The sequence below is a fragment of the Chondrus crispus genome, genomic scaffold, assembly GCF_000350225.1.
Source record: "Chondrus crispus Stackhouse genomic scaffold, scaffold_232, whole genome shotgun sequence".
NCBI lineage: Eukaryota > Rhodophyta > Florideophyceae > Gigartinales > Gigartinaceae > Chondrus > Chondrus crispus.
The window spans coordinates 10,493-33,475 of record NW_005179109.1 but is presented as its reverse complement, the minus strand read 5'-3'; the positions used below and the strand labels follow the sequence as shown (position 1 = coordinate 33,475).

At 55.0% G+C, this 22,983-nt stretch overlaps 3 protein-coding genes across 3 annotated transcripts; 1 reads left to right on the top strand and 2 right to left on the bottom strand.

Moving 5' to 3' along the window:
* The first annotated feature begins 2,942 nt into the window (after positions 1-2,942).
* On the top strand, positions 2,943-4,679 carry CHC_T00004472001 (hypothetical protein). Its single transcript, XM_005715819.1, has one exon. It carries the CDS (start codon positions 2,943-2,945, stop codon positions 4,677-4,679), a length of 1,737 nt encoding a protein of 578 aa, XP_005715876.1.
* Positions 4,680-6,525: 1,846 nt separating this feature from the next.
* Positions 6,526-6,663, bottom strand: CHC_T00004471001 (hypothetical protein). The gene has a single exon (XM_005715818.1). It carries the CDS (start codon positions 6,661-6,663, stop codon positions 6,526-6,528), a length of 138 nt encoding a protein of 45 aa, XP_005715875.1.
* A 2,855-nt stretch (positions 6,664-9,518) lies between these two features.
* Positions 9,519-9,875, bottom strand: CHC_T00004470001 (hypothetical protein). The gene has a single exon (XM_005715817.1). The coding sequence runs from the start codon at positions 9,873-9,875 to the stop codon at positions 9,519-9,521; it is 357 nt and encodes a 118-aa protein (XP_005715874.1).
* Positions 9,876-22,983: the final 13,108 nt, after the last annotated feature.

Below are 22,983 nucleotides of genomic sequence, written 5' to 3'. Positions count from 1 at the left end.
GACTTTCATCCAGCCAATATGTAGAGGTTCACAACTTCTTGATGATCGCCAACGAGATAATTAATTTACTATACGGCATAGGCGCACAACGCGTGTGCTTCTACTTTGCAAACTAGTGCTGCTGCTTTGCAGAATCTATAATGCAAGTTGTGTTATCGAGGCCTTTTTTCTATGTTCCACACTACAGTTGCAAATATTACGCGTGCGGACAGTCGATCACTCTCCCGCTAGTTTTCGCAAGAAATGTTACATAATTGTACCACACAAATAAATATATATGATTTGGGGGGACATTTGCATGTCCCTGTTCGCAAACGTAACACAACTGCACGAAAATTTGGAGATAAGCATATCTTCACTGTCCAAGTTCTTCAAAAGGTTGGTTTCCGGGTTACATAAACACCGTGTTCAACATGGACTCCGATAGACTAATATATCCCTTACCATTTTATACGCTTGCAATCCAGTCCTTAATATTAAGCGGGTATCCACACAAAGACCTGTCTCGAAAACGCAGTATTGCTTAATGACTGTAATACGACGTGTTCACTTACAAAAGAATAGGGAAGTGCGATTTTCTATCCCACCTCTGTCAACATGCTTATGACATGAAAAGTTCATTTCCTCTGAGAGGATATTTACACCACACCTCATGCATGTCAGAGGCCCAAGAAATGGAAGTGTAAAGGCGCTACAAGAACGCCCTATTCCTGCAAGTGAACATGGTCTCTACATAAACAAATAGTCAAACATCAAGGTAAGGCGACAGCTAGGATTCAAATGTTGTCATCGCGCTTTAGAAAGCGCGATGACAATATTTGAATCCTGGGTTTGGAGCAAGAGCCTCGCCAATGCTCAAAAAGTACTATGGAAGACGTAATTCACGCAGCGTACACACTATTGTAAAATGACAGGGCAACTGCGGGCAGACTGGCACTAGCATGTTTGGACGTGGCGGCCTCTGCGCGATTTATTCCAGCGCGGCAGTATGCGCGTACGAATCTATGTCCACACTTTGTGAGTTGCGCGACTGTTTATCCCGCCTAAAGAGTCTAGTGATATTGTCGACTCGGCGTGAGTGTGTGAGACGTAGGCGTCCCCAGGTGTTTTCTTGAGGAAAAAGATATGCTTTGTCTGTGTTACACGTTGGTTGCAACAGTGGAGGCGATCTCGAACATCTCTTTCGTACGCAAATGTAACCTCACAGAAAGATGAGGCGAATGGATTGGTTGTGATTTTAGAATACACTTGGAGAGAATTGTCGTTTCTCGACTGAAGGAGTGAAGGCGTTATAGCCACGTAATCTCGAATGCAACTGTCTTGAAAAGTTCGAATACCTCAGAGCATCAGAGAATCATGCGCACATTCAGTCCTGGTTCCTTGCAATGTGAAGTGCTTTAGTTGTTAAAGTCCCACACCCTCAGTGGTAGACTATGCCAAGTAGAAGCACACGCGTTGTGCGCCTATGCCGTATAGTAAATTAATTATCTCGTTGGCGATCATCAAGAAGTTGTGAACCTCTACATATTGGCTGGATGAAAGTCACCTCTAGTCTAGAGCTAGAGTAAGAACGAGTAGCACTAGGACAGGAAAAGGTATGCACAGCGCAGTGTTGTAGCAATGCACTTTTGGGTAGCGCATTTCGTGAACAGTGCACATGGTTCAGTCCTGCCAAAAGTAAGCGGTGTTCACACGTGTCCGCAGTTTCTGGGCTGTACAGTTGGGGTCGCCGACATGTGGATGTTTCGAGCAATGCACGCTGTGAATAATGCGCCTTTCTCACCCTCCTCAGCGGTGTGCAATATCTCGTTTACCGAACTGTATGACGAATTAATTCAATCCACACATGCACGCACCACAGCCAAAAAACGTGACGAAACACGTCACCAACATGATTCTGATCCGTGATCTACTGTGATCTCCTCACGCGACACGTAAACATATATTCCCTCGAGCGGCATTTAGTTTAACCCATGACCCGACATCGACCCCTAACTCTTCTCCCGTCCTGGCGGTCCAGACGGTTCTTTTAATGCTTTCCAGCTTCCCCACATTTCCATATTCAGCAACCATCCAGAAACCTTCTCCCTCGTGCCTCAACCGTCAACGTCATCACAGAAGGTGCGACAGTATCTTGCCACCTTGGTGGGGACGCTGTTTCCGTCACGGCTGCAACCATGCCTCTCCACTTTCCTCAATCACGATGCTTCTCCCTCCTTCCGTATCGACCAACGGCCCCGGATTCTCGCCATTTCCGAAGCCATTCAACCGGAATCATGCCCCTCGAATCGTGCACTTTCCACGCCCCGTATCCCACGCACAATGACAATTGACAACCGACGCACTTTCACGCAACACAATCTTCCGTCACCCTCCTCCCCTCTCCTCTCTGGGACCGTTCCCGCTTGCCACTTAATCTTTTCAATTTGCGTTCCAACCTCTGCGTTCTCTTCCTAACCCACATAAATACCACCCCATACCTCCTTCTGTTACCATCTGCACTGCCTACTCCACTCCAAACTATATCTTTGCTTGACACATCTCGGCTTCGTCTTCGACTTCGCTCATCAACTCAACTCTCCCTCTTCCTGACCCATCTCTTTTTCGCCTTCAATTTCGCGTCGCTACTCAGTTGTCCAACACTCGCTCGCCTTTTGATCTCCTCACACGCCCTCTTCTGATTCAATTGCAGTTCCTACGCATTTCCTACTTTTCGAACCACATTCAATACTTCATCAGCACTTCCATCTTAACAAGGATATTTCAACCGCACTTCCGGCTTTTATTGTATCTCTTGCCTCAAAACAATTTTACCGACTCGCCTGCTATTTTTTAAGCTCTGGAACACCCCGCTGCAGCACCCTACAGCCTCTCGTTGTTGTCGTCCACTGTTTCTTTATCCACATCCCATTCGCACAATCGCACCCTGAACCCGTTCCAAGATGTCATTCTTCCAGCATACACTGGCTATTGTCATGCAGATCGAGTTCTACTTCAGTCCATCTAATCTTCCGCACGATCGCTACCTGCAGGGTACGATGCGTCCTGATGGCTGGGTGCTTCTCTCAGAGATATGCAGCTGGCCCCGAATGACCCTGCTTGGCGCTTCAAGCCCATTTGATGTTGCAAGGGCACTGGCGACTTACTCCCGCGCGCTGGAGGTCGACGCCTCCTTCCTGTTTGTCCGCCTCATGCCAGGTCCAGTTTATATCGTGCCCGGGTCCGTCCAGCTAGCATGCCCTCCGTATGGCATTCCAGCTGCATATCCGCTCCCACAGCACGCCCCAAACCAGCTGCAGTTTCAACAGCAATGGCCGCATGAAGAACAGTACGCGCAGCACTTTGGAGTTCAATTTCCACTGCAACGTCCAGTCTCGCCTGAGCACTTTGCTTTGCCACCCAATGCTACCCCGTCTAATTGCCGACCTGGGACTTTCCCTGTGGAGGCGCCCCAGCAGCTACTGGGGTCGCCTGTTCCCTACCCTATTCCGGTGCTTGCAGACAACCCAGCTTTCACACAACAAGTTGGGTCCTTCTACGACCAGCAACAAGCCACCGTTCATGCTGTTTTCACGGATGACCAGCAGTCCACACAACTGCGGGGTATCCCGACTACGGCGTTACAAAATGGGGCCGCTACGGAAGGCGAAATGAGTACCAGGTCCCAAAGGCACAGAGGGGCAGCGGCTGCTGAACATCCACCACAGGCCATGGAAGCGGAAGAGGGGAATCGGCTCCCTTCACATCATAAATTAGACAGCGATCACCCGGGGACCCGATCCATGCCCCGCACACATCCGATTCCCGCACTAGTGCAGCCGCAAGGTACAGAATTCAGGCAAAGAAGGGATCACGGATCGCGTCGAGACAAGGCGCAGCAGGCACTTCATTCAGCCAAGAGTTCTTGCACAGAGCCAGCGACGGCAGCTGTGTCTTCCCACTGCGCTCAACTGCAAGCCTCTGAGTACCACATCCGCAGCACGGTGACTCCGCCTCCCTTGTCGCAATTGAGCTCCGTTGAATCACGTTCAGAGCTCAGGTCGTGCAAGGCTGAGCGACGAGGGTTACCAGCACGATATTCGAGGAATGCGGATCATGGTAGCCTTGCTGATCAGTGCTGTGACATGAATGGGACGCTAATTGAACAAGTGGGTTCTGACATTAGCTCGGAAGGCAACACCACGCATTGTCGGATGCCCGACAGAGGGGCTCCAGAAACGCGAAGCCTAGTTGTTCGCAATCAACGCACAAGGGAATGGGGCGCTCCCGCCTCTAGGCAGTCGAGTCACGTAGAGAGCTACAAGTCATGTTTGAAGACAGTACAAGACCGGTCTTCTGTCCCATCACAGACCAATCGGCCTCGCAACGTGAAGAGCAGATCCCCACAGCGTGCTCGGCGCTGGCACAGCAGAGACGGTCGGCACGATCATCGAGATAGGTATGGGGACGATCAGCATGATCAGCGAGATAGGTGCAGGAGTTTAGTGGTGTCCAAGGACATGTCACCTCTACATGGGGCGAATTTTCCTCCGCTCCCGCAATCTGCTAGCGTTGGGATCCGTGGATCTTCTCCTAAGATAGTCCAGGCCACCGACCGTGTGTCATGTGTAACTCCGGCAGACGAGATTTGGGCGAAGAAGCCCGTGTCAGTGCTTGGAAACAGTTCCCCAACAACTTGAGATGGACTTGCAGTTTGGACCAATAAAAGAGCAGCAGAAGTCAGGGCTAAGGATAAGTTAGTTGTATCTTGCATTGAACTCGAAAACAACATAGACATCCTGCACAACTCTCCCGTAGGGGCGGCTTGAGTCACATGCTACGGCATCGTCGAGGTAGCGTGCCAGCGTGCCAGTCAAGATCTTCTTACGACGACACATACTTGCACAAGTCAGCGAATTCGAAAGCGGGGCCATACTCTGATGAATGCTTTTGGCACACCAAAATGCGTCCATGCCGATTTGCGCCTCTCTCAGATTGTATATCTGAGTCTACAACGTCATCATGGTCGGAAAGTGAGATGTCAATTCTCGAGCTCCCCATATTCTTGTGACACATATCCGCTCGATCGTTTTCTATAGTGATACTGTTGTCGTCACACAAGTCACCACGTGCGAACACAAGCAGAAACTTGTGAGCCCCGTGCACATCTAGACATTGTTTTATATCCGGCCTTCCCCTCTTATCGATAACCTGAGAGCCGTTCATGCTCACAACGCTCTTGGAAACTTGGGGATAACCGAGAGCATCTTATGCTCGAATCAAAATCAATTCCACATCTTCCTTCTCTCATTTGTGATGAGCATCACTCACGAAACATTACACTATAATGAATACCTGGCGTATATTTTGCCTATGGCACATCTACAGTACTGTACATACTGTAGATATCTGAGATGAACTCCTGTGCTTTGCGATTCAGCGGCTCGAGTCACATGCTACATCATAGTCGAGGTAGCGTGCCAGCGTGCCAGCAAGGATCTTCTTGGAACGACACAAACTTCCAAAAGGCACTGAATACGAAAGCGAGACTGTTTCCGCCCGCAACTGTTGGAATGCATCTACTTACGCTGATTTTGCACATCCTTTTGTTTGATTTTGCAGCGCGAAGTGCGGCTCTTGCACCATGTTGCAACACATTGTGCTACACGCGAATGTGCAGCGGTTTGACGGCTTTTAAGGTGCATTGTAACATGCAAAAAGCTGCAAGCCATTCACAATTCCAGCAAGACGAGTTTCAACCAGCAATGCTTGCTGTTCCACTGCAGGGCGCTCAGTTGACAACCGGGGTATGGGGAGAGGAATTGTGTGCGGGGAAGGGTGTAGAGAGTCAAGCGACAGCGTTGTCAACAAGCCGAGTGACCGTTGGATCAGATGGAGCTGCGGTGCGTGCCGATGCTCCGACAGCCTGCCGAAGGCAGACTTTGCTGTGCAATACAGTACAAAGAGATAAATTATGGGAGGTTAGGGGCGGCGCGGAGATTGGGCGACGTCTTCTCGCGACTAATAGACCAAGTCTATTCAAAAGTGAGGGAAAATGACCGAAACACATACTTAGATTCTTCCCGAAAATGAAGGTCAGTGCGACCTGTAATGATGAAAGAAGGAGAGGAGGGATTGGTTTAAAGAGAGACTTGTTTCGGATTAGCAGGGCATTTGTTGGAAATATGACTCAATTGTGTCATTTAGTGTGCTGGTGTCGAGATTGGATTGAAGAGTGTGCAGTTCTTCCTTCGGAGGAATTGTTTGACGGTTTGTTCGAGGCCGACCGGAAACGGGGGCATGTATGGAACAGGCACTTCTGAGGGTCTGGAGAAGGGTTCTATTAATGGGATGGGATTTGTTCACTTTAGAGGTATGTGTTTTTAAAGGTACAGTACGTGAAGGAGTATAGGCAAGGTAAGGGAGGGGTTTTCTTAAAAGCAATTGCTTGGACTGTCACACAGGGTCGACCGGTGTGGTGTAAGTAAGGGCGTGTCTTAACAGGCTGGTTTTTGCTTGCCTTGCCCGGTTTTGCCAGGAATACTTTTAAATTCTTAACAAATACCGTATGCTTCTTAAGCCGTTGCTTTTCTTAAACACATAAATTAAAACGTAGGAGCCACTCATAGCACGCCAAATCACTTCTTTGAGCAAAGCAAAGCGAACCACAGCAAAACGGGGCATGTTAAGACACACCCTAAGGCATCGACGTGTACAATTTTCCGGATGAGTCGAGCGGTCTCGAAACTGTATTGAAGGCACACGGCGCGTCTTGTACAGTACCGACGCGCAATAAGCCCAGGGCTCCAATTGCAGATTCGCCATTGGCCAGCGAGGCAAGCATTCCTACATTTTGCCTCCTTGTCAGGGGTAGTTTTTTTCTCACCTCATCATGCAGTAAACTTTACTATAGCACACACGGGCATGACGGAATGCAAGGTACTGAGGGGTAAGAGAGTGTCAGCCTGACAGATGTGAGATGAGGCCAGCGAGGCAAGCACAATCCTTCAATTCTCAAAAGACTTCTATTTCCACATTTCGCCTTCTTGCCCATGGAGGTAATTTTTTTCTCACTTCATCATACTCTAGCAGACACCGCCATGATGGAAGAAAGAAGGAAAAGTGAAAGGTAAGATAGGGTCAGCCTGACAGATGAAAGGGCAAGTGCCCGATGCACCACTCACTATAAGAGTGCATCCTACTAGCACAGGCGCACATACCAACCATGGCGGAGATGAATTGATTCCTTCTTTTCCCATCCCTAACCGGTCACCTCTGCTATCGATCCCCCTCGTTCAACCTCAACTGACAACTGTCGAGGCCCATTGACTGAACACAAGCCTTGGTTGCCATGTTCGACCCCTCCCTCCCCACCTCCTGCCGCCTCGTCTGCTCCTCTGTTCTCATTGTCTCAACCCTCACACTCTCGCTCATCGCACACTCTTCCAAAGCCATACCGCTGCCCCTTCCCGCACCTGGTAGCGTATCACCCCTACCAACTTCCGACCCCAACAATGACCTTCCGTGGGAATCCACCTACTCCTTTCTCGCCTTGTGTACGGTCGTTATTGTCAACTTATTCTACCTCGTCCGATGGGTCATTGATTGGTGCTGCAACTGTCTTACCGACCATGTTCCCCCCTCACCCTTGCTTGACAATCACGTCCTTCCCCTGGCTGTCGCGCATTCGACGACGGCGGAGGACGAAGGCAGACGCATGTCTTCCGCTGTCGAGGAGACCCGTTCTTCCTTCTACCGCCGGTTCACGGAATCTTCAAGCACTAGATCGCTGAGCACGTAGTCTCGGAACACCAAGTTAGTCTTGCTTTCCTCTGTTTTGGGTTCTTGAATCTGTGGTTTTGATGCTCAACTCCTAGTGTCTAGACGACAAGTGACCTCATATGAGGTCACTTGTCAATTTGATTTTTCTCGACTTGTGCTTGCTCAACAAGAAGGAAAAAGATACTCTCGCCACTGCAGTTGACTTCTGCGTTGCGGAAGGGTGGACTTTGGTGAGATCTCCCCGTCTTTTGCAGTCATTTTTAGAATGCCTAAAAAAGCCTTTTTGACCAACCTCAAAACGTTATATATTGATACCTTCAAAACCAAAACGCCTGTTTAAAATGCCAGCCGGTTTTTGAAGCTTCACACGATTCTTAGTCTTTCTGTGTATTGAAAACTTCTATCCCAATGTTTTGCAAGATGTTATTGCCGAGCGCATGTACGTTAAAGAAAAGGCGTCCAAACTGGCTTTATAAAGTTTCGATTTAATATATTGTTTTGAAGAGAAGCTGGTCTCATATCCCTAAGAGCAACCCCACTGCGCACATCTATTTGATCAATAGAATTTCCCGTCACGATTTTCAACCCCACCGCGCAATTCTATCGCTTTCCAAAATCGAATAGAATCATTTCGGAATCTATCCGAGCGCCGATAGATTCCAAAAACGTTCTATTCGATGAATAGATTCCCATATAGAACGCCACGTGCCAGGCGTGTCAGCCGAATTCCACCCAACTGTGCCCCCTCTTCGCGGGAAGGCTAACCGAAACTCTTCTGCAGGCGTGTCGCGCGCTTTCATCCAGGCGTATCGATGTGCGCCAACACCATGGCGCGACGCCATGGTATTCATACATCAGCCTTTCGTGTCCTCTAGTAGTGTGGTCAAAGCACATCATCAAGTACTATCTGTGCCAGTATACCGCGCATACAGAGGTGCATGATTTCGATCAAGAATCATGGGCCGCGGGCGCAATTGGACGTCAATTGAATGCCCTCATCTATACGACGCGTGGCTCTTTGCAACGAACGATCCCATTGCGGGCGTGGATCAGACAGGTTCACGCTTCTCGAGGACTACAGCGGACAAGTTTGTACTGCTGAACCCGCGCAACGCCGACTACCATGGTCGCTAAATCGCCTCACTCTGCATCAACGAAGATGGAAAATGCAAGTACAACTTCAAGCTAATCAAGAAGCAGTTTCGGAATTTTTGAAACGGGTACAGCGGTACAGAGTTGCTCTGGGACGCGTTCATGCATCAAGCCAACAGGATCCGTCAAGCGAACGCAAATACATGCGATTGGTTGTGCCATCCATATGGGGCGGACTGAAAAAATGGAATACAGGTTTATTGACGACCTTCCGCGTAAGCAATGGCCAACGTACGACTCCTTTGTGGTGCTACAAGAGTTGCCAAAGTTTTATATGGAAGGAACGGCAGCGGACAGCCCGGAAGTGTTCAACTCTTCCCCTAGTCCACCTTCCCTTGACAGTGGGCCGAGTCGAGTAGGTACGAATTCTTCGACTAAATCGAATGTCAGGCTTGATTGTGGCATCATATTGGAGGCGGACAAAGGCAGTCGCTGCAGCGGACGAAGCTGCGAAGCCGTTGAGGAAGATACGGAGGGTAGCGGTGTGCTCGGGAACGCTGATGGATTGGAAGGGTCGAGAGTGATCGGGCAGGAAGCACAGGAAGGAAGCGCAAACGATATTTAACTCCAATTGGGCGCAAGGCGGCAAAGACCGGCCGATCGAATCAGCTGCAACAGCAGCAGCGAACGGCAATTGACAAGAGAATAGCCGCTTCTATGGAAATCAAGGCGGACGCGAGAGTACTACGTACTGCGATGCTCGCTGATACAAACATGATTCTAGCTTGTGGTACTGCTCTTCTCGGCGAGACCGCAGAGGACATCAGAGACCGCTTGGAGCTGATGCAAATGTATCGGAAGACGGAAGACGAAGCTCGCGGACATGAAAGCGAACATTGCGCTGCGCACTGGTCCTGTAAACGGCAGTGAGAACACAGCTGACAGCCATGACGATAGATATGAATAGACATGACATAAAGCATTGAACCAACTCTGACGAAAGGATTATGTTTATCGTTCATATCATATGTGGATAATCTACACTTCTACACCCAGGCAGAGGTGATCGAAGCAAAATATGACCCATATGAACCTGCTTTTTCACGAGCAATGCTCTACAAAAGTGTAAGCTTCATATGGGAAGACTTGGCAAAAGACCTTTCAGTGTAGCGTTTTCTGACAGGAAAACGGGAAGCGCGGTACTTCCTTGAGTCACACCTACAGAATTTACACGCACCATGCCCATGTCCTCCTGCCTGTTTACAGCCCCGACCCCAAACGGATCTTCGTCTAAGACGACGTATGAGCATTGTAATTCGCATCCGTAGTACGAGAAGGGCCCCCTTACTAGCTTGCTGATGATCCTTTGGGAAGTCCACCAGATGGCAAAGTTGACACATCGGTCATTGTTGTGTTCTTACCATCCTCATCGCCACCTTTGCCCGCGGTCTTCTTCCGCTCCGCTTCGCGCTTTGCTAAATAAGAGTCTTTAATCGGCTTGAATTATTGCTTAGGCATTGATGTCGTCTTGCGCTGCACAATACTTTCATTTAACTACGCATCGGGTTTGCAAATGTATCCGCTTGGCTGGGTATGTCAAACCCGTACTGCCTGTCAGGGCCTTGTAGATACTACTTGGAACGCTCGAGATGGTACAAGAGAATTTATTCGAGAAAGAGCTTGCGCATGGCTTCCCGAGTATGCTGTTGACGCTCGTATGTAAACTCATTATTCGGTATTGGCCAGCAGGGAAGCTCAGAAACGTTCTCGTTGAGCTCTTTGAAATAGGGATGATGCAGTACTTCTGCGGCGGAAAGTCTCTTGGAAAGATCAAAATCGAGCAACTTTGAGAGCAGGTCAAGCACTGTGTGGTATAACCCCCCCTTGGGGCTGTAGTTTAGATTAGATCAGGATGGGATCAGCTACCGTAGAGCCCGACGCTCTACGGCGCTGCCACATGTGTCCGCGTGTATCCCACGTGTACGGGGACGCGCGCACACACGCACACACGTGTACTATACGCAATGTACACGTGTACTGTCAGCCCCGACGGCTGACAGCGTTACAGTGCCGGCTGGTCGGCACTACTGTAGATTTATGATAGACTACTATGTACATTAAATATGAGCGGACCGACGGCGGCAGGGGGGCGACAAGCACGAGCTTGTCCAGAACCTACGCCTTTGGTCAAGCTCGCCCGGCTTATTCTAGATCGGGCTGTCTACAATAGCCCGTATCTAGTTAGGAGCCGAGCGAGCAGGGGACGCGCGAGCACACGAGCGAGCCAAGATCCGCCTCCGCCCGTCAGCGCTGGTACGTAACCCAGCGCTGCCCCAGGGCGTCGAGGCGTAGATCGACCCGCCCGTGCGCGCGTCCCCGTCCGAACCCGCTCTACCACCACGCTACCCGCGCCCGCTTCGCGGTTCCGTTAGCTGAGGTTGCTTCCCTTCTCCTATCGGGGTCTCCGCAAGAACTGAGTATACACCCCCCTCCGTTGGGGGTGTTTATACTACAGTGGTCTCCCGACCTAGAAGACTCCGAAGATCATTCTGGGAAGGTAGTTGTTTTCCTCCGCGTCCGTACGCGTTGAGATGAGTGAGGAGTACGGAGCCTCGATCCGCTCCGCACCGGCGGATATGCGGGCGGCCGCTATGCAAGTTCCATCAGCCCCGTTGGACGTCAGAGACGCAGGTCCTCGAAACCGCGAACCGTCGTCCCAGTCCCCGAAGGACAAGCGGCGGCGATGTACGAACACATCGTGGACTACATCGAGGAAGTCCGTACTTCCCTGCGAATCAACGTGATGGATGCCGTCTACTCGCGCCGCATGGACGAGCTCCGCTCCCCTCGGCGGAGCAACTAGGTGCATTCGAGCACCTGACCGCTGAGTTAGAGTCCACGCGGCAGCGTGCCCGTGACCTGGAACGGATCATGGCCGCAAGGCTACCCGGCGCCTCAACGAGAGGGCCCGGTGGTTCCGTACCTCCGACCGCTGCCGCCGCAAAAAGTCAACACCCGACTGATGCCGTCACCAGTCGTGGCGCAGGAGAACGAGGACTAACGATGGACGCGCAAGCCGCGTCTTAGTCCTAAGCCCTGACACATGCCCCCGGAAGCATGTGGCAGGCTGGACGGGTTCTGTACCGTACCAACCCGGGCCGTGGAGGAGCCGCTCGCGGATCCGGAGAACCTCTGTTCTCCGTCGATCCTCGCTGGAGCGGCTACCCGCCGGTGGAACCTCACCGCGCACCCCGGTCCGGTACACGTCCGTACGCTACCCGTTACCCCGTCAGGCGCGTTCGTAAGATGGAACAGGTATCGGCCGAAAGGTCACCCGGAGCCCCCCCCGAAAGGGCCTGGTGCCACTGTACCTCCGAACGCGCCCGACGCGCCAGAAGGGAGCCCGACTGGTTCCGACACCAGTTGGGTCACGGGGCAGCGAAGCCCCAAGTCGGACGGAAATTTTGCGTCCGAGACCCAAGCCCTGCCGCATGTGGCAGATGACACGCGTATCGTACGCGGACGCCCCGGACCGAGGAGGAGCCGCTCGCGGATCTGGGGAACCTATGTTCGCCGTCGATCCTCGCTGGGGCGGCTACCCGCTAGTGGATCTCACCGCGCCCCCGGTCCAGTAGACTTCCGTATTCTACACAAATTCGTACGCGGACTAGCACCTGCGACTCGGGCCGCAGTGGATGAGACCGTCCAACCATTGCCCGGACAACAGAAGACAGACCGTCCAACGATCCGCCGCATCGCGAAGGCGGGTGGCACAACGTGCCTCGCTCGGCGCGGTTTGTCGCTGCCGGATCCGAAACCGGCAGCGAGGGGGAATCGAACCCCGAGGCCGTATGCGACAAGTTCGCCTGCGGCATCCCTCCACATAGGAGGGGATGAGTGGCAGGCCGACCCTGTCTTCAATGCGCGAGGCCGCAAGCCCGTGGGAAGCCGACCTCCCACGCCAGCATCAACCAGATCGACAGGAAGCTTCGCGATTGCGTTCCCGCACACCTCGAGGGTGACGAGTGGTACGGACCGCCGGGTCGCCGAGTTATATATCTCGAATCGAGATGGAGGAGTCGCTCCTCCTCGCCTGCCCTGCCTCACCGATGAGGAGGCACGCGAAGCGGCGATCTTCGCCTCGGGAGATGGCAGCGCGTACAAGTGTTGGCTATGGCGTACGTACAGTCACGCCATGTACGCGTGCCAGTTCCTGTCCCCGGAACAACGAATGTTCACGGCGTACAGGGACTACCACTACCAGATAGAGACGCGGCCCGAAATGCGCAATCTCCTCCGGCAGTCGGCGGGCGAAGCCGGCCCCCCGCGTCAAGGATTCTCGACCCGTTCGGGTGGGAGGGCACGCTTCGCCCCACGAGGAGACTCTGGTGAGTCCGGTGGCGACCACCATCCGCGAAGAACGCGAAGGCGCCCAGGCTTCCGTGTGCCCGGCGCGTGTGAACGAAAGAGAAGACACCCTGACCTCCGTAGGTCAGATGCCACGGACCGACCGTGAAGGCACCGAGTCTTCCGTAAGCCACGTGCACAAGACGGAGCGTGAGGCGTGGGCCAATGCAATACGCCCCAAAGATCCCACCGATCGCCGTGTCCCCGAGGAGATCGCATATGCGCTACACCTCACCGACTTGATCGATCAAGTCGGGAAGGCAGGAGCTGGCCGACCTAGCTCCGCAGAGAGGACACCGTCGACAAGGGAGGGATCGGCACGAACGACCCCCAGCGAAGTGCCCGCCGCCGACAGAAGGCACTGTACCCGCCTCAAGCCAGGTAATTATGTCTACCGGAACCACACGGATGGGGTAAAGACGTCTAATAAACTCGCGTCAACCGCTGTTTGGCCATACCACGTCCTCGAAAATGACAAGCGAACCATCACGATCGATCGTGATCGTGTCACCGAGCGCGTCTCGACAGACCGCTGCGTTTACGCGGCTCCACCAACGGACGCACCACGGGCGAGTACGACAACTCCGGGTGATCTTGCCGACAAGGTCACCAAGGGTACGCAGTACGCCGTCGAACGACTACTCCGGCATCGAGCCATGGAGGACGGAACTACGGAGTTCTTCATCAAGTGGTCGGATTACGACACGCCCACTTGGACCGCACGGACTCACGTTCCGGAGGAGTTGGTGTCTCGTTACGCCCAACGTCTCCGGAGACGCCCCGGCAGGGACCTCACCTCTGACGTGAACGCGGACGTTCACTCTTAAGGGAGGGCCCTCAACCGTTCCGTTACGGCTAAATTTAACCGTTTCGTTACGGTTGAATAGGGACGTTCAGAAGTCAAGCCGTATTTGATTTCCGAACCCCAGAGACGCGCTACGTAAGGACAAGGCAGTACGGGCTCCCCGAAAGAAAAGTGGCCCTCGTCATGAGCCACAATACGAGAATCCTTGCCGTCGGTGCCGTTGACAGCAGACAGCTCGAGGCGTAGGCAAATCCCCTCTATGAGCTAAAGAGTCGGACGACCTCCCGAACAGGGCCACTGGACGTTCCGTTAAGTCCGGTAACCGCGGCGAGGGGACTTCCGACGAATGAGGCGATCACAGGCGGAATCACGGGAGTCCCTGGCTTGATAGGACGCAATGGCTGAAGAAAGCGGTACCGCCTACCGTACCCCACGCTGGAGGTTCGTAACGCAGTTGGAGGCTGGAAGGTGATCGCCTTCATACGGCACACCAGACAAAGAACGAAGGAGGAGCTAGGCAAGATAAGGCGTTGCAAATTGCTGAGAAGAGCTGCAACCCGTGGGCGTAGAGACCGAGAGTCACTGTGGCTCGCGAGGATTGTAGTACAATTGCGTACCACGACCACCCCGGGGAGATGTAAACCGGACTGAAGAGCGGGTGCTACTGTAGCGACCGGGCTTACACGCGCCCGTAGCGGAGTACAGTAGTACCCCGCGGGTCACACGTGCTACAACCGCTGGCGTGGCCACGGGCACACGTGTGTAATCCGTACGGTTATAAGTAGTAATTAGTAGTTAGTGGCACAAATTTATTAATTGTGTACAGTAGCTGGTATACAGTAAGTAACAGCTACTGTAGCGAGGCAGGTGTCCTGGCGTCCCACTTAGGAGTTAAGACCAGGGGCACCTGCCCCGTCCCAGTAAAGAGGAGGCAGACTCGCTTCCTTTCCCTTTACGGCTAGGTACTAACACCGTTCCGGTTTTCCTTTAGCTCGGGCTTCTAACCCGTGACCGGCCGTCCGGGTATAACACCACCGACCGGCTGCGCGTCACCGGCCACGTGAGCCTTCCCTCTTTTCGAGTCCATCCGTACGGTTTTTATCCGCGCGTGGGTAACCCAGCGTCGCGCGCTCCCTCACCTCTAACCCCCTCGTTCCGAGTGGTCGGGACGAAGGTAGTTATACCACAAGGATAGGGGTCGCGGATGAGACACCGAGCCACTCCGCCAACAGCTAGTACGCGAAAATTGGGCAAAGAGAAATTACACTGTCGTATCCCCAACCCGGTCGCGGCAGCACCGGCGGTCGAGGTATGAGAAAATGGAAAAATATGGACTCTTGGCGTACAGTGCGGCAATTCCACACAGCGCAAAGTTCACTCGGTGCCAATATGCCAGCGCCGGAACGGGGAAAACTAACGGAAAACTATTAGTGGAAGTAATGGGCAACTCACGTGAGCGAACGTACGCACGTTGGCACGCGAGACACGGCATGCCCCGGCCCGACCCTTCAGACGGACAGCCCAGAACACGGGGGGAGACACACCGAGCAGAGGCGCCAACGAAGCCACGCTCCGAACGCGCAGCTTCCCGCCGGCACCGTACGAGATCGGCCGCCGAAAAGCGACGGCGTCGACACAGGCATCCTACCCGGACATCAGAAATTTTGGGTGGTAAAAATCGCCTTGGCTAGACGTGTGGCACGGATCGCACGTGCACGGGGCGGCGCGCATGTCGTACGCCCGACCCGCAATGACTGGAAAGATACAAATCATCTCCTCTGGCTGAATGCGAACGCGACGTCGCGTTGCTCACTACAACGGATCAAGGAAGGTGTCCCTTTCCCCGGGCGGAGCGAGGCCAGAGCGACATAGCATGATACGTGTGCTGCCGCTCGTGAGGGGATTCGCAGGGCCGTCGCTGGGATATCGGAGATTCGAGTCCGCCTTGTCCGACCGAAAGACAAGGGGAGGAAGCGGTCGTCACGAGGAAGAAGGGATGTGGCGCGACACACCAACATTGCACTTCGTACACCCTCACCACATACAACCCCCAGCGCCGACAGGGCCGGCATGAGCACGAGCTCCCCGTGACGTGAGCGTCCCCGGGCTGATCGCAAATACATGTCCGACAGGCTGCCCGACACGGCCTCGGGCTCGTCGTCGATCTTCTTTCCCCCCTCCCCGCGCGCGTTCGTCGACGCCGCGCGATTGTGCACTCGCCCCGATGGCGAGGGGGCGCGCTGAAGGGGACGGACGCCGCGCGTTTGTGCCCTCGCCCCGATGGCGAGGGGCGCGCTGAAGGAGACGAATGCCACGGTTTCGCGTCCCCGCCGCCCAGAAGGCGAGGGCCGCGAAAGATAAGGACAGGCGCCGCGCGAGAAGACCAGATCCTCCTGCTGTACCCGCGCACTGCGCCCTCGCTTCAGACGGAGAGGGACACCAAGGAAGAGGACCACTGCACGCTGCGCACTCGCACCCCCGCCGCCGGCAGGCGGGGGATGCGAAGGATAAGAACCTTCGTGCCGCACCCTCGCCCCGAATGGCGAGCGGCGCGAACGAGAAGAAGAATTCCTCGCGCCGTGCTCTCACGCTCGTGCCCCTCCGCCGTCGGAGGGCGAGGGGCACGCGGAGGATAAGACTGTTCGTCGCACGTTGGGCCCTCGCCATCGATGGCGAGGGACGCCAAGGAGGAGCATCGGCTGTGTACTGCGCCCTCGCCATCGATGGCGGGACGCCAAGTGAGAGACCGTCCGTTGCGCGCTGCGCCCTCGCCGCCGATGGCGAGGGACGCCGACGAGAAGACGAACGTCACACGCGCGCCCTCGCCGCCGAAGGCGAGGGGCGCCAAGAAGAAGAACGCCCGCCGTGCACGTGAAAAGAATTTGGTCCGCATGCCCGCACACACATCACGGACTGTGCTGTGATTTTTTGGCAAAAAATGGTTTTCGCGGGAAACATTTTTTGCAATTTTTTGAAGGTGATTTGATCAAGGACTCAGGGCTGTGTCTCTTCGCGCACAAGCACACACACGCACGGGTATTGTACACGACAAACGTCGTAGACGCTGCATACAGTAGGGGTCGGACGTACACTGACAGGCCTGCGGGGCGGGGCCACTGTGCTCGTCGGATGGGCACAAAATGCCACCGCCCGCTCGCTGGCGCCCTCGCTCCGGATGGCGAGGGGCGCGAAGAAGAAGACGTTCTGAGCGCTCGCGCCCCTGCCTCCGGACGGCGAGGGGCGCGAAAGAAGGCGACTACTGCGCGCCCTGCCCTCGCCGCCGACGGCGAGAGGCATCAAGAAGAACGACCGCGTTGCGCGCCCTCGCCCCGAATGGCGACGGACGCGGAGGATAAGAACGTTCGTCGCACGTTAGGCCCTCGTCATCGATGGCGAGGGCCGCCGACGAGAAAGCGAATACCGCTCGCTTTGCCCCTCGCCATCGATGGCGAGGGGTCCCAAGGAGAATACGAGCTCCAGTGCGTTCTGTCCTTGCCGCCGACGGCGAGACGCATCAAGAAGAAACGCTGCGCACCTAACGCTCCGCGTGGGGCACATCCGCTTCTGCCACCTGCTCCACTGCATCGACACGCCTGCGCCGGCCCCGCTTCCCCGAAAGTCTTTGCCGGCGACGGCGCTCTCCCGGTCCGCGCCTGGCTGTGAATCTTCTCCGGTCTCCCATGAGGATGCCGCGCGCGATGACGACAAGCACGACCCCGCCCGTCACGATGGCGACGGTGTCCCACTTGGACAGCCTCGTACTCTCCACGAACACGGGTCCGTCTCTCTCCCGGCTGCCTTGTGCCTCGCGAAGGGCATGGGGGAGTTCGTGCTGGAGGGTACCCTGTAGATGACGGAGAGGGTTGCAGAACACCACCAAGGAGGCGTGGAAAGCATTCTGTGCACGAGGACGGGGCGTGAACGATCAGCACGTAAATGGCGAGACAGGAATGGGAAAGGAGATAACTTCGCGGCAGAAAGGGGCGCGTGAGGGGAGGAAAGAAGTGCACATTACGCTCACGCCGACAAAAGGCGTAATTGAGGACGGGGTACGATGTAGAATGGGCGTCGTAGGGGGAGAATGGCCACGTACTATGTGACCGGAAGGAACGAACTACTCCCAAGCCCCCGGAGACGAGGAGGCAAATTCCGCGCACGGGGAACGAGCGGCACAATCGGTGCGCCCGTGCAGAGGCGGGGTGGGAGTAGGGCCACCCTGTGGGAGCGAAGAGCCTGTCATACCAAGTGTGGGAGAACGGGTACCGGCCGGTGTCGGTAAACGTAACGACCCGGAGGGAGATCCCGTAGGGGTGATCAGACGATACTGGAAAGGCAGGGGATTAGGGGATTTAGAATTCAGCTTGTACACGGGGTGCACGTACCGCCACGGGTGACAGGTGGCGGCGGAATGGCCACGTGTACCGCCGTACGTATAACGTCCCGATCGGGTACAGTAGACTAGTAGGTCCTATTGTAGGGGCGTAGAAATTAGTGTAATGGGAGTGTCAGCCGGGGGAGTCCCAGCTAGCACACGTGGTGCGCGCTCTGCCTGCGATTACAGGTGGCAGGAGTACCGCCACGTGTGCCGTTGTACAGGTCACTCCCCGATGGAGTACAGTAGAGGTACTCCGCTGTAGTGATCCAAAGTAGAAGTGGATCACTACAGTACTGCCGGCCGCCGGAGGTCGACGTACTTAGGGGCGGGGGCAGTACGCTCCCAGAGTAAAAGGGGGTAGCGACCCCCTGGGCGAGAACTTAGGAGAAAGAGGCAGATCGTCCCGCACGCGTTATTCTTGAGGGCCGGAAGCACACGCTCTCCAGTTTGGTCGTTCCACCGCCTGGTGGAAGCGTATGCCTATTGAGCCCTATCCCCTCCGGGGTCGCAATTCCACTCGTCCGTTTACCGGAGTCATAACCGCCGCCCCCAAAGAGAGGTTGGTGGTGTTGTAATTTTACCGCTGCCGTGGACACCCCTCCGTGACGGGGTAAAAACCGAACCGGAAGGATCCATATTATTACACCAAGGTCCCAGAAAAAGGGCACGGGACACACGGACGAAAGAGCGAGCGGGCTCGCGCGTAAGGAAGAGAAACGACGCGTACCGGTACGATACCGGACAGGGAAGAGCGTCGGCACGTGGAGGTGAAAAGAGGATGACGGCGGAGAAAAGTCCCACGGACGCGCGCCTGATCGCGAGATGAGAAAGAAGGACGGTGACGAAGGGGAGACCGGGTCGTCAGCTGCCATGGAGAGGGGCGAAGAGTCAGCCCTCGCACGGATGAACGCGGGAAAGGAGGTGAAGGAGAACGACCAGAGCGCGACGTCGTTAGAGGCAACGGAATGGATCGTACCGACAACACGATCTGGCATGGCTCCCTTTACAACCACCCGTGAACGCGGACGTTCACCCTTGAGGGGGGGTCGTGTGGTATAACCCCCCCCTTGGGGGATGCAATTTAGATTAGATCAGGATGGGATCAGCTACCGTAGAGCCCGACGCTCTACGGCGCTGCCACATGTGTCCGCGTGTATCCCACGTGTACGGGGACGCGCGCACACACGCACACACGTGTACTATACGCAATGTACACGTGTACTGTCAGCCCCGACGGCTGACAGCGTTACAGTGCCGGCTGGCCGGCACTATTGTAGAGTTATGATAGACTACTATGTACATTAAATATGAGCGGACCGACGGCGGCAGGGGGGCGACAAGCACGAGCTTGTCCAGAACCTACGCCTTTGGTCAAGCTCGCCCGGCTTATTCTAGATCGGGCTGCCTACAATAGCCCGTATCTAGTTAGGAGCCGAGCGGGCAGGGGACGAGCGGGCACACGAGCGAGCCAAGATCCGCCTCCGCCCGTCAGCGCTGGTACGTAACCCAGCGCTGCCCCAGGGCGTCGAGGCGTAGATCGACCCGCCCGTGCGCGCGTCCCCGTCCGAACCCGCTCTACCACCACGCTACCCGCGCCCGCTTCGCGGTTCCGTTAGCTGAGGTTGCTTCCCTTCTCCTATCGGGGTCTCCGCAAGAACTGAGTATACACCCCCCTCCGTTGGAGGTGTTTATACTACACACTATAGGCTGTGCATGGGGGTACAAGTCCGAGAAGGGACTGGTTCTGCGCTTTGGGCTTCGTCGAATTTCTTGGCGGACCCTCGCCGACTGTCCTTACCCAATGGCTTTCTCACTAGGCGAACCCAAAACCTCAATCATGAGACTGAGCTGGTCTATGGCATTCTTACCTGGAAACAAGGGATTGTTGTTGTGCATGAAGGCCAAGCCGCGCAGAATCTGGCGCGCAAAATACTGTATATGCAAGTCGCTGAGTCGATCGGCACCCCTTATCAAATGGTTCATGTCCGTAGGCATCAAATCGAAGAGAATAAATACACCACTAAACTCCCTGGTACTACTGGCAAAAGGATGCTGAGCATCTTGACAATGTTTTCATGCCCGCTGTAGTATAACCCCCGCTGGGGCTTTTTAGTTAGATTAGATTAACAACGGGATCCAATACTGTAGAGCCCGATGCCATATAGTCCTACCACGCGTGGCCACGTGTACGACTCAGGTACAGGGCGCACACACACACGTGTACACGTGTATCGCGCGGGACTGAAGCCCACACACACGTGTACTGTCCGCCCCGATGGCTGACCGTATTACAGTACGGTCCGATCTGTGCTACAGTAGGCCACTACAGTACTTCGGTACTGTAGTGTTATAGGTTGTTTTGTATATTAAATATGGAGCGGACCGGCGGTGGTGGAGGAGGACAAGCACGGACTTGTCACCCACCGACCGTCAAAGTCCGACTTCCCGCTTATTCTAAGGTAACGCTCGCTAATTACCTTAGAGCAGCACGGAGCGCGGGTTGAGGACACGCGCGCCACGGCCACGAGGCGGCCCCGCCTCCGCCTGTCGGTACTGGATCGTTACCCAGTACCGCACCGGGGCGTCGAGACGTCGAACCGCTCGCGCGTGCCCGCGTCCTCCCGGTCCCGCTCTACCACGATACCCGGGCCCGCTGCCCGGTGCCGTTAGCTGGTGTCCCGCTTCACCCCGTCTTCTCGCCCTCCTCCAGGTCTCGGTCGAACTGTGCATACACCCCTATCGCTGGGGTGTTTATGCTACACCCGCGAAGCAGCCTCAAAAACTTGATTTCAAGCAGTGAGCGAATATAAACGGGGACATTATCGCCTCCATGACTAACCCTGTTGACAGCGACGGGCTTACCCGTCTTGTTGTCGACAGCGGAACAAACGACGCCACTGCACCCTCCAATAATCTGCAAGACGGAATACTTTTTCTCAACCAACGGAGCCTTAAAAATTGCGTACAGAGCTGGCGGACCATCCAAAAGCATTCCTCGCGGATGAATTCGCGTTCTCGAGATTTCGGATGACTTCGTGTTCTCGAGCTTTCTGCTCGCGGGCGGCAAGCTACATTAGGTAAATGGCCTGGGGGTCCGTATGCATAGAAGTTTGGCCGTGCGGCGGGAGGTAGTGGGCGGGTTGGGAGGGGAGAGAAGGATGTTGAGCGTGTGGCATACCTGAGGGTTGATGTGGTGGGGGCGCAGTCGTGCGTCAATCAAAAAAGGATAGAGGGGCTGGTGATGCGGGACGTAATGGGGATGGTCGCAATGGATCGGGCGGAAGTGTTGGTGTGAGAGGTGGGATGGTAGCGGGTGCTACATAACATAGTGGAGCTGGTGAGGGATAGAATGGATCGGAACGGTTGCTGGGGGGTGTTGTGGTTGTTGGTGATGGTGGCGGGGGAGGGAATTTTGGTATCTGGAAAGGCGTGGGTGGTCGCTGTGGACCCGACGATAGGGGTCATTGGGTGGGGTTGGAGAGGGTTGAAGCGGGGCATGTCGTTGTGGCATAAACACCCCCAAACGACTGGAGGTGTATGCGCAGTTCGACCTGTAGAGCCCGGATCGGAGAAGGGGTGAAGCGGGCCAACCAGCTACGGAACCGGGCTCGGGCCCGGGTAGCGGTGGTAGAGCGGGAGCGAGCAGGGACGCGCGCACGCACGAGCGGATGGACGCCTCGACGCCCCGGAGCAGCACTGGGTGACGTACCAGTGCTGACAGGCGGAGGCGGCTCCGTGCTCGCTCGCGTGCTGCGCGTCCACTCCGGCTCGGCTCCGACTAAACGCGCGCGAAGAGCGAAGACGACGTTTAGAATAAGCTGGGTGGACTGACCTTGGCGGTCGGTTGAGGACAAGGCCGTGCTTGTCCCCCCTACGCCGCCGCCGGTCTGCTCTGTATTTAATATACAAAACAATCTACCATAACACTACAGTACCGAGGTACTGTAGTGGGCTACTGTAGTGCAGGTCGGCCTGCGCTGTAATACTGTCAGCTATGTCGAGGCTGACAGTCCACGTAGTACCCGTGGTGCGTGCTCGCTTCGTTGGCGCGCGGTACACGTAAGCACTTGTATGCACGTGCCCCTCGTACACGTGGTGCCCACGTGGACACGCGCGGTTGTACTGTAGAGCGTCGGGCTCTACAGTATGGGATCCTGTTGTTGATGTAATCTAACTAAAAAAAGGCTCAGAGGGGAGGGGGGGTTTATACCACAGTCGTGAGTGTCGGGGAGGCCATGGTGCTGGTTGAGCATCTGTCGCCGGAAATTTTGTCGCTGATTGCGTTAGCGCTGCTGCTGTTGGCGGAAGTAAGAGGGGGCGACGATTGGATATTTATTGGTATGAGGCTATGACGAACCAAATTGTATGGGCAAGCTCATCATGCTATGGGATGGCATAGCGGGACCATGGGTACAGAAAAGAGCTTAGTCATTACCTCGGCGGTTCCAGAGATGATGAATGAGATCAACCTTCAAACGATGGTGTTGAACACCATCGTTTGAAGGTTGATCTCATAACTTCGACGTCGTTTGATACCTCATGA

Bases quoted from the DNA above. Each gene is read 5' to 3' on its own strand.
- CHC_T00004472001 (XM_005715819.1), top strand. From the start codon at position 2,943: ATGTCATTCTTCCAGCATACACTGGCTATTGTCATGCAGATCGAGTTC.
- CHC_T00004471001 (XM_005715818.1), bottom strand. From the start codon at position 6,663: ATGCCCCGTTTTGCTGTGGTTCGCTTTGCTTTGCTCAAAGAAGTGATT.
- CHC_T00004470001 (XM_005715817.1), bottom strand. From the start codon at position 9,875: ATGAACGATAAACATAATCCTTTCGTCAGAGTTGGTTCAATGCTTTAT.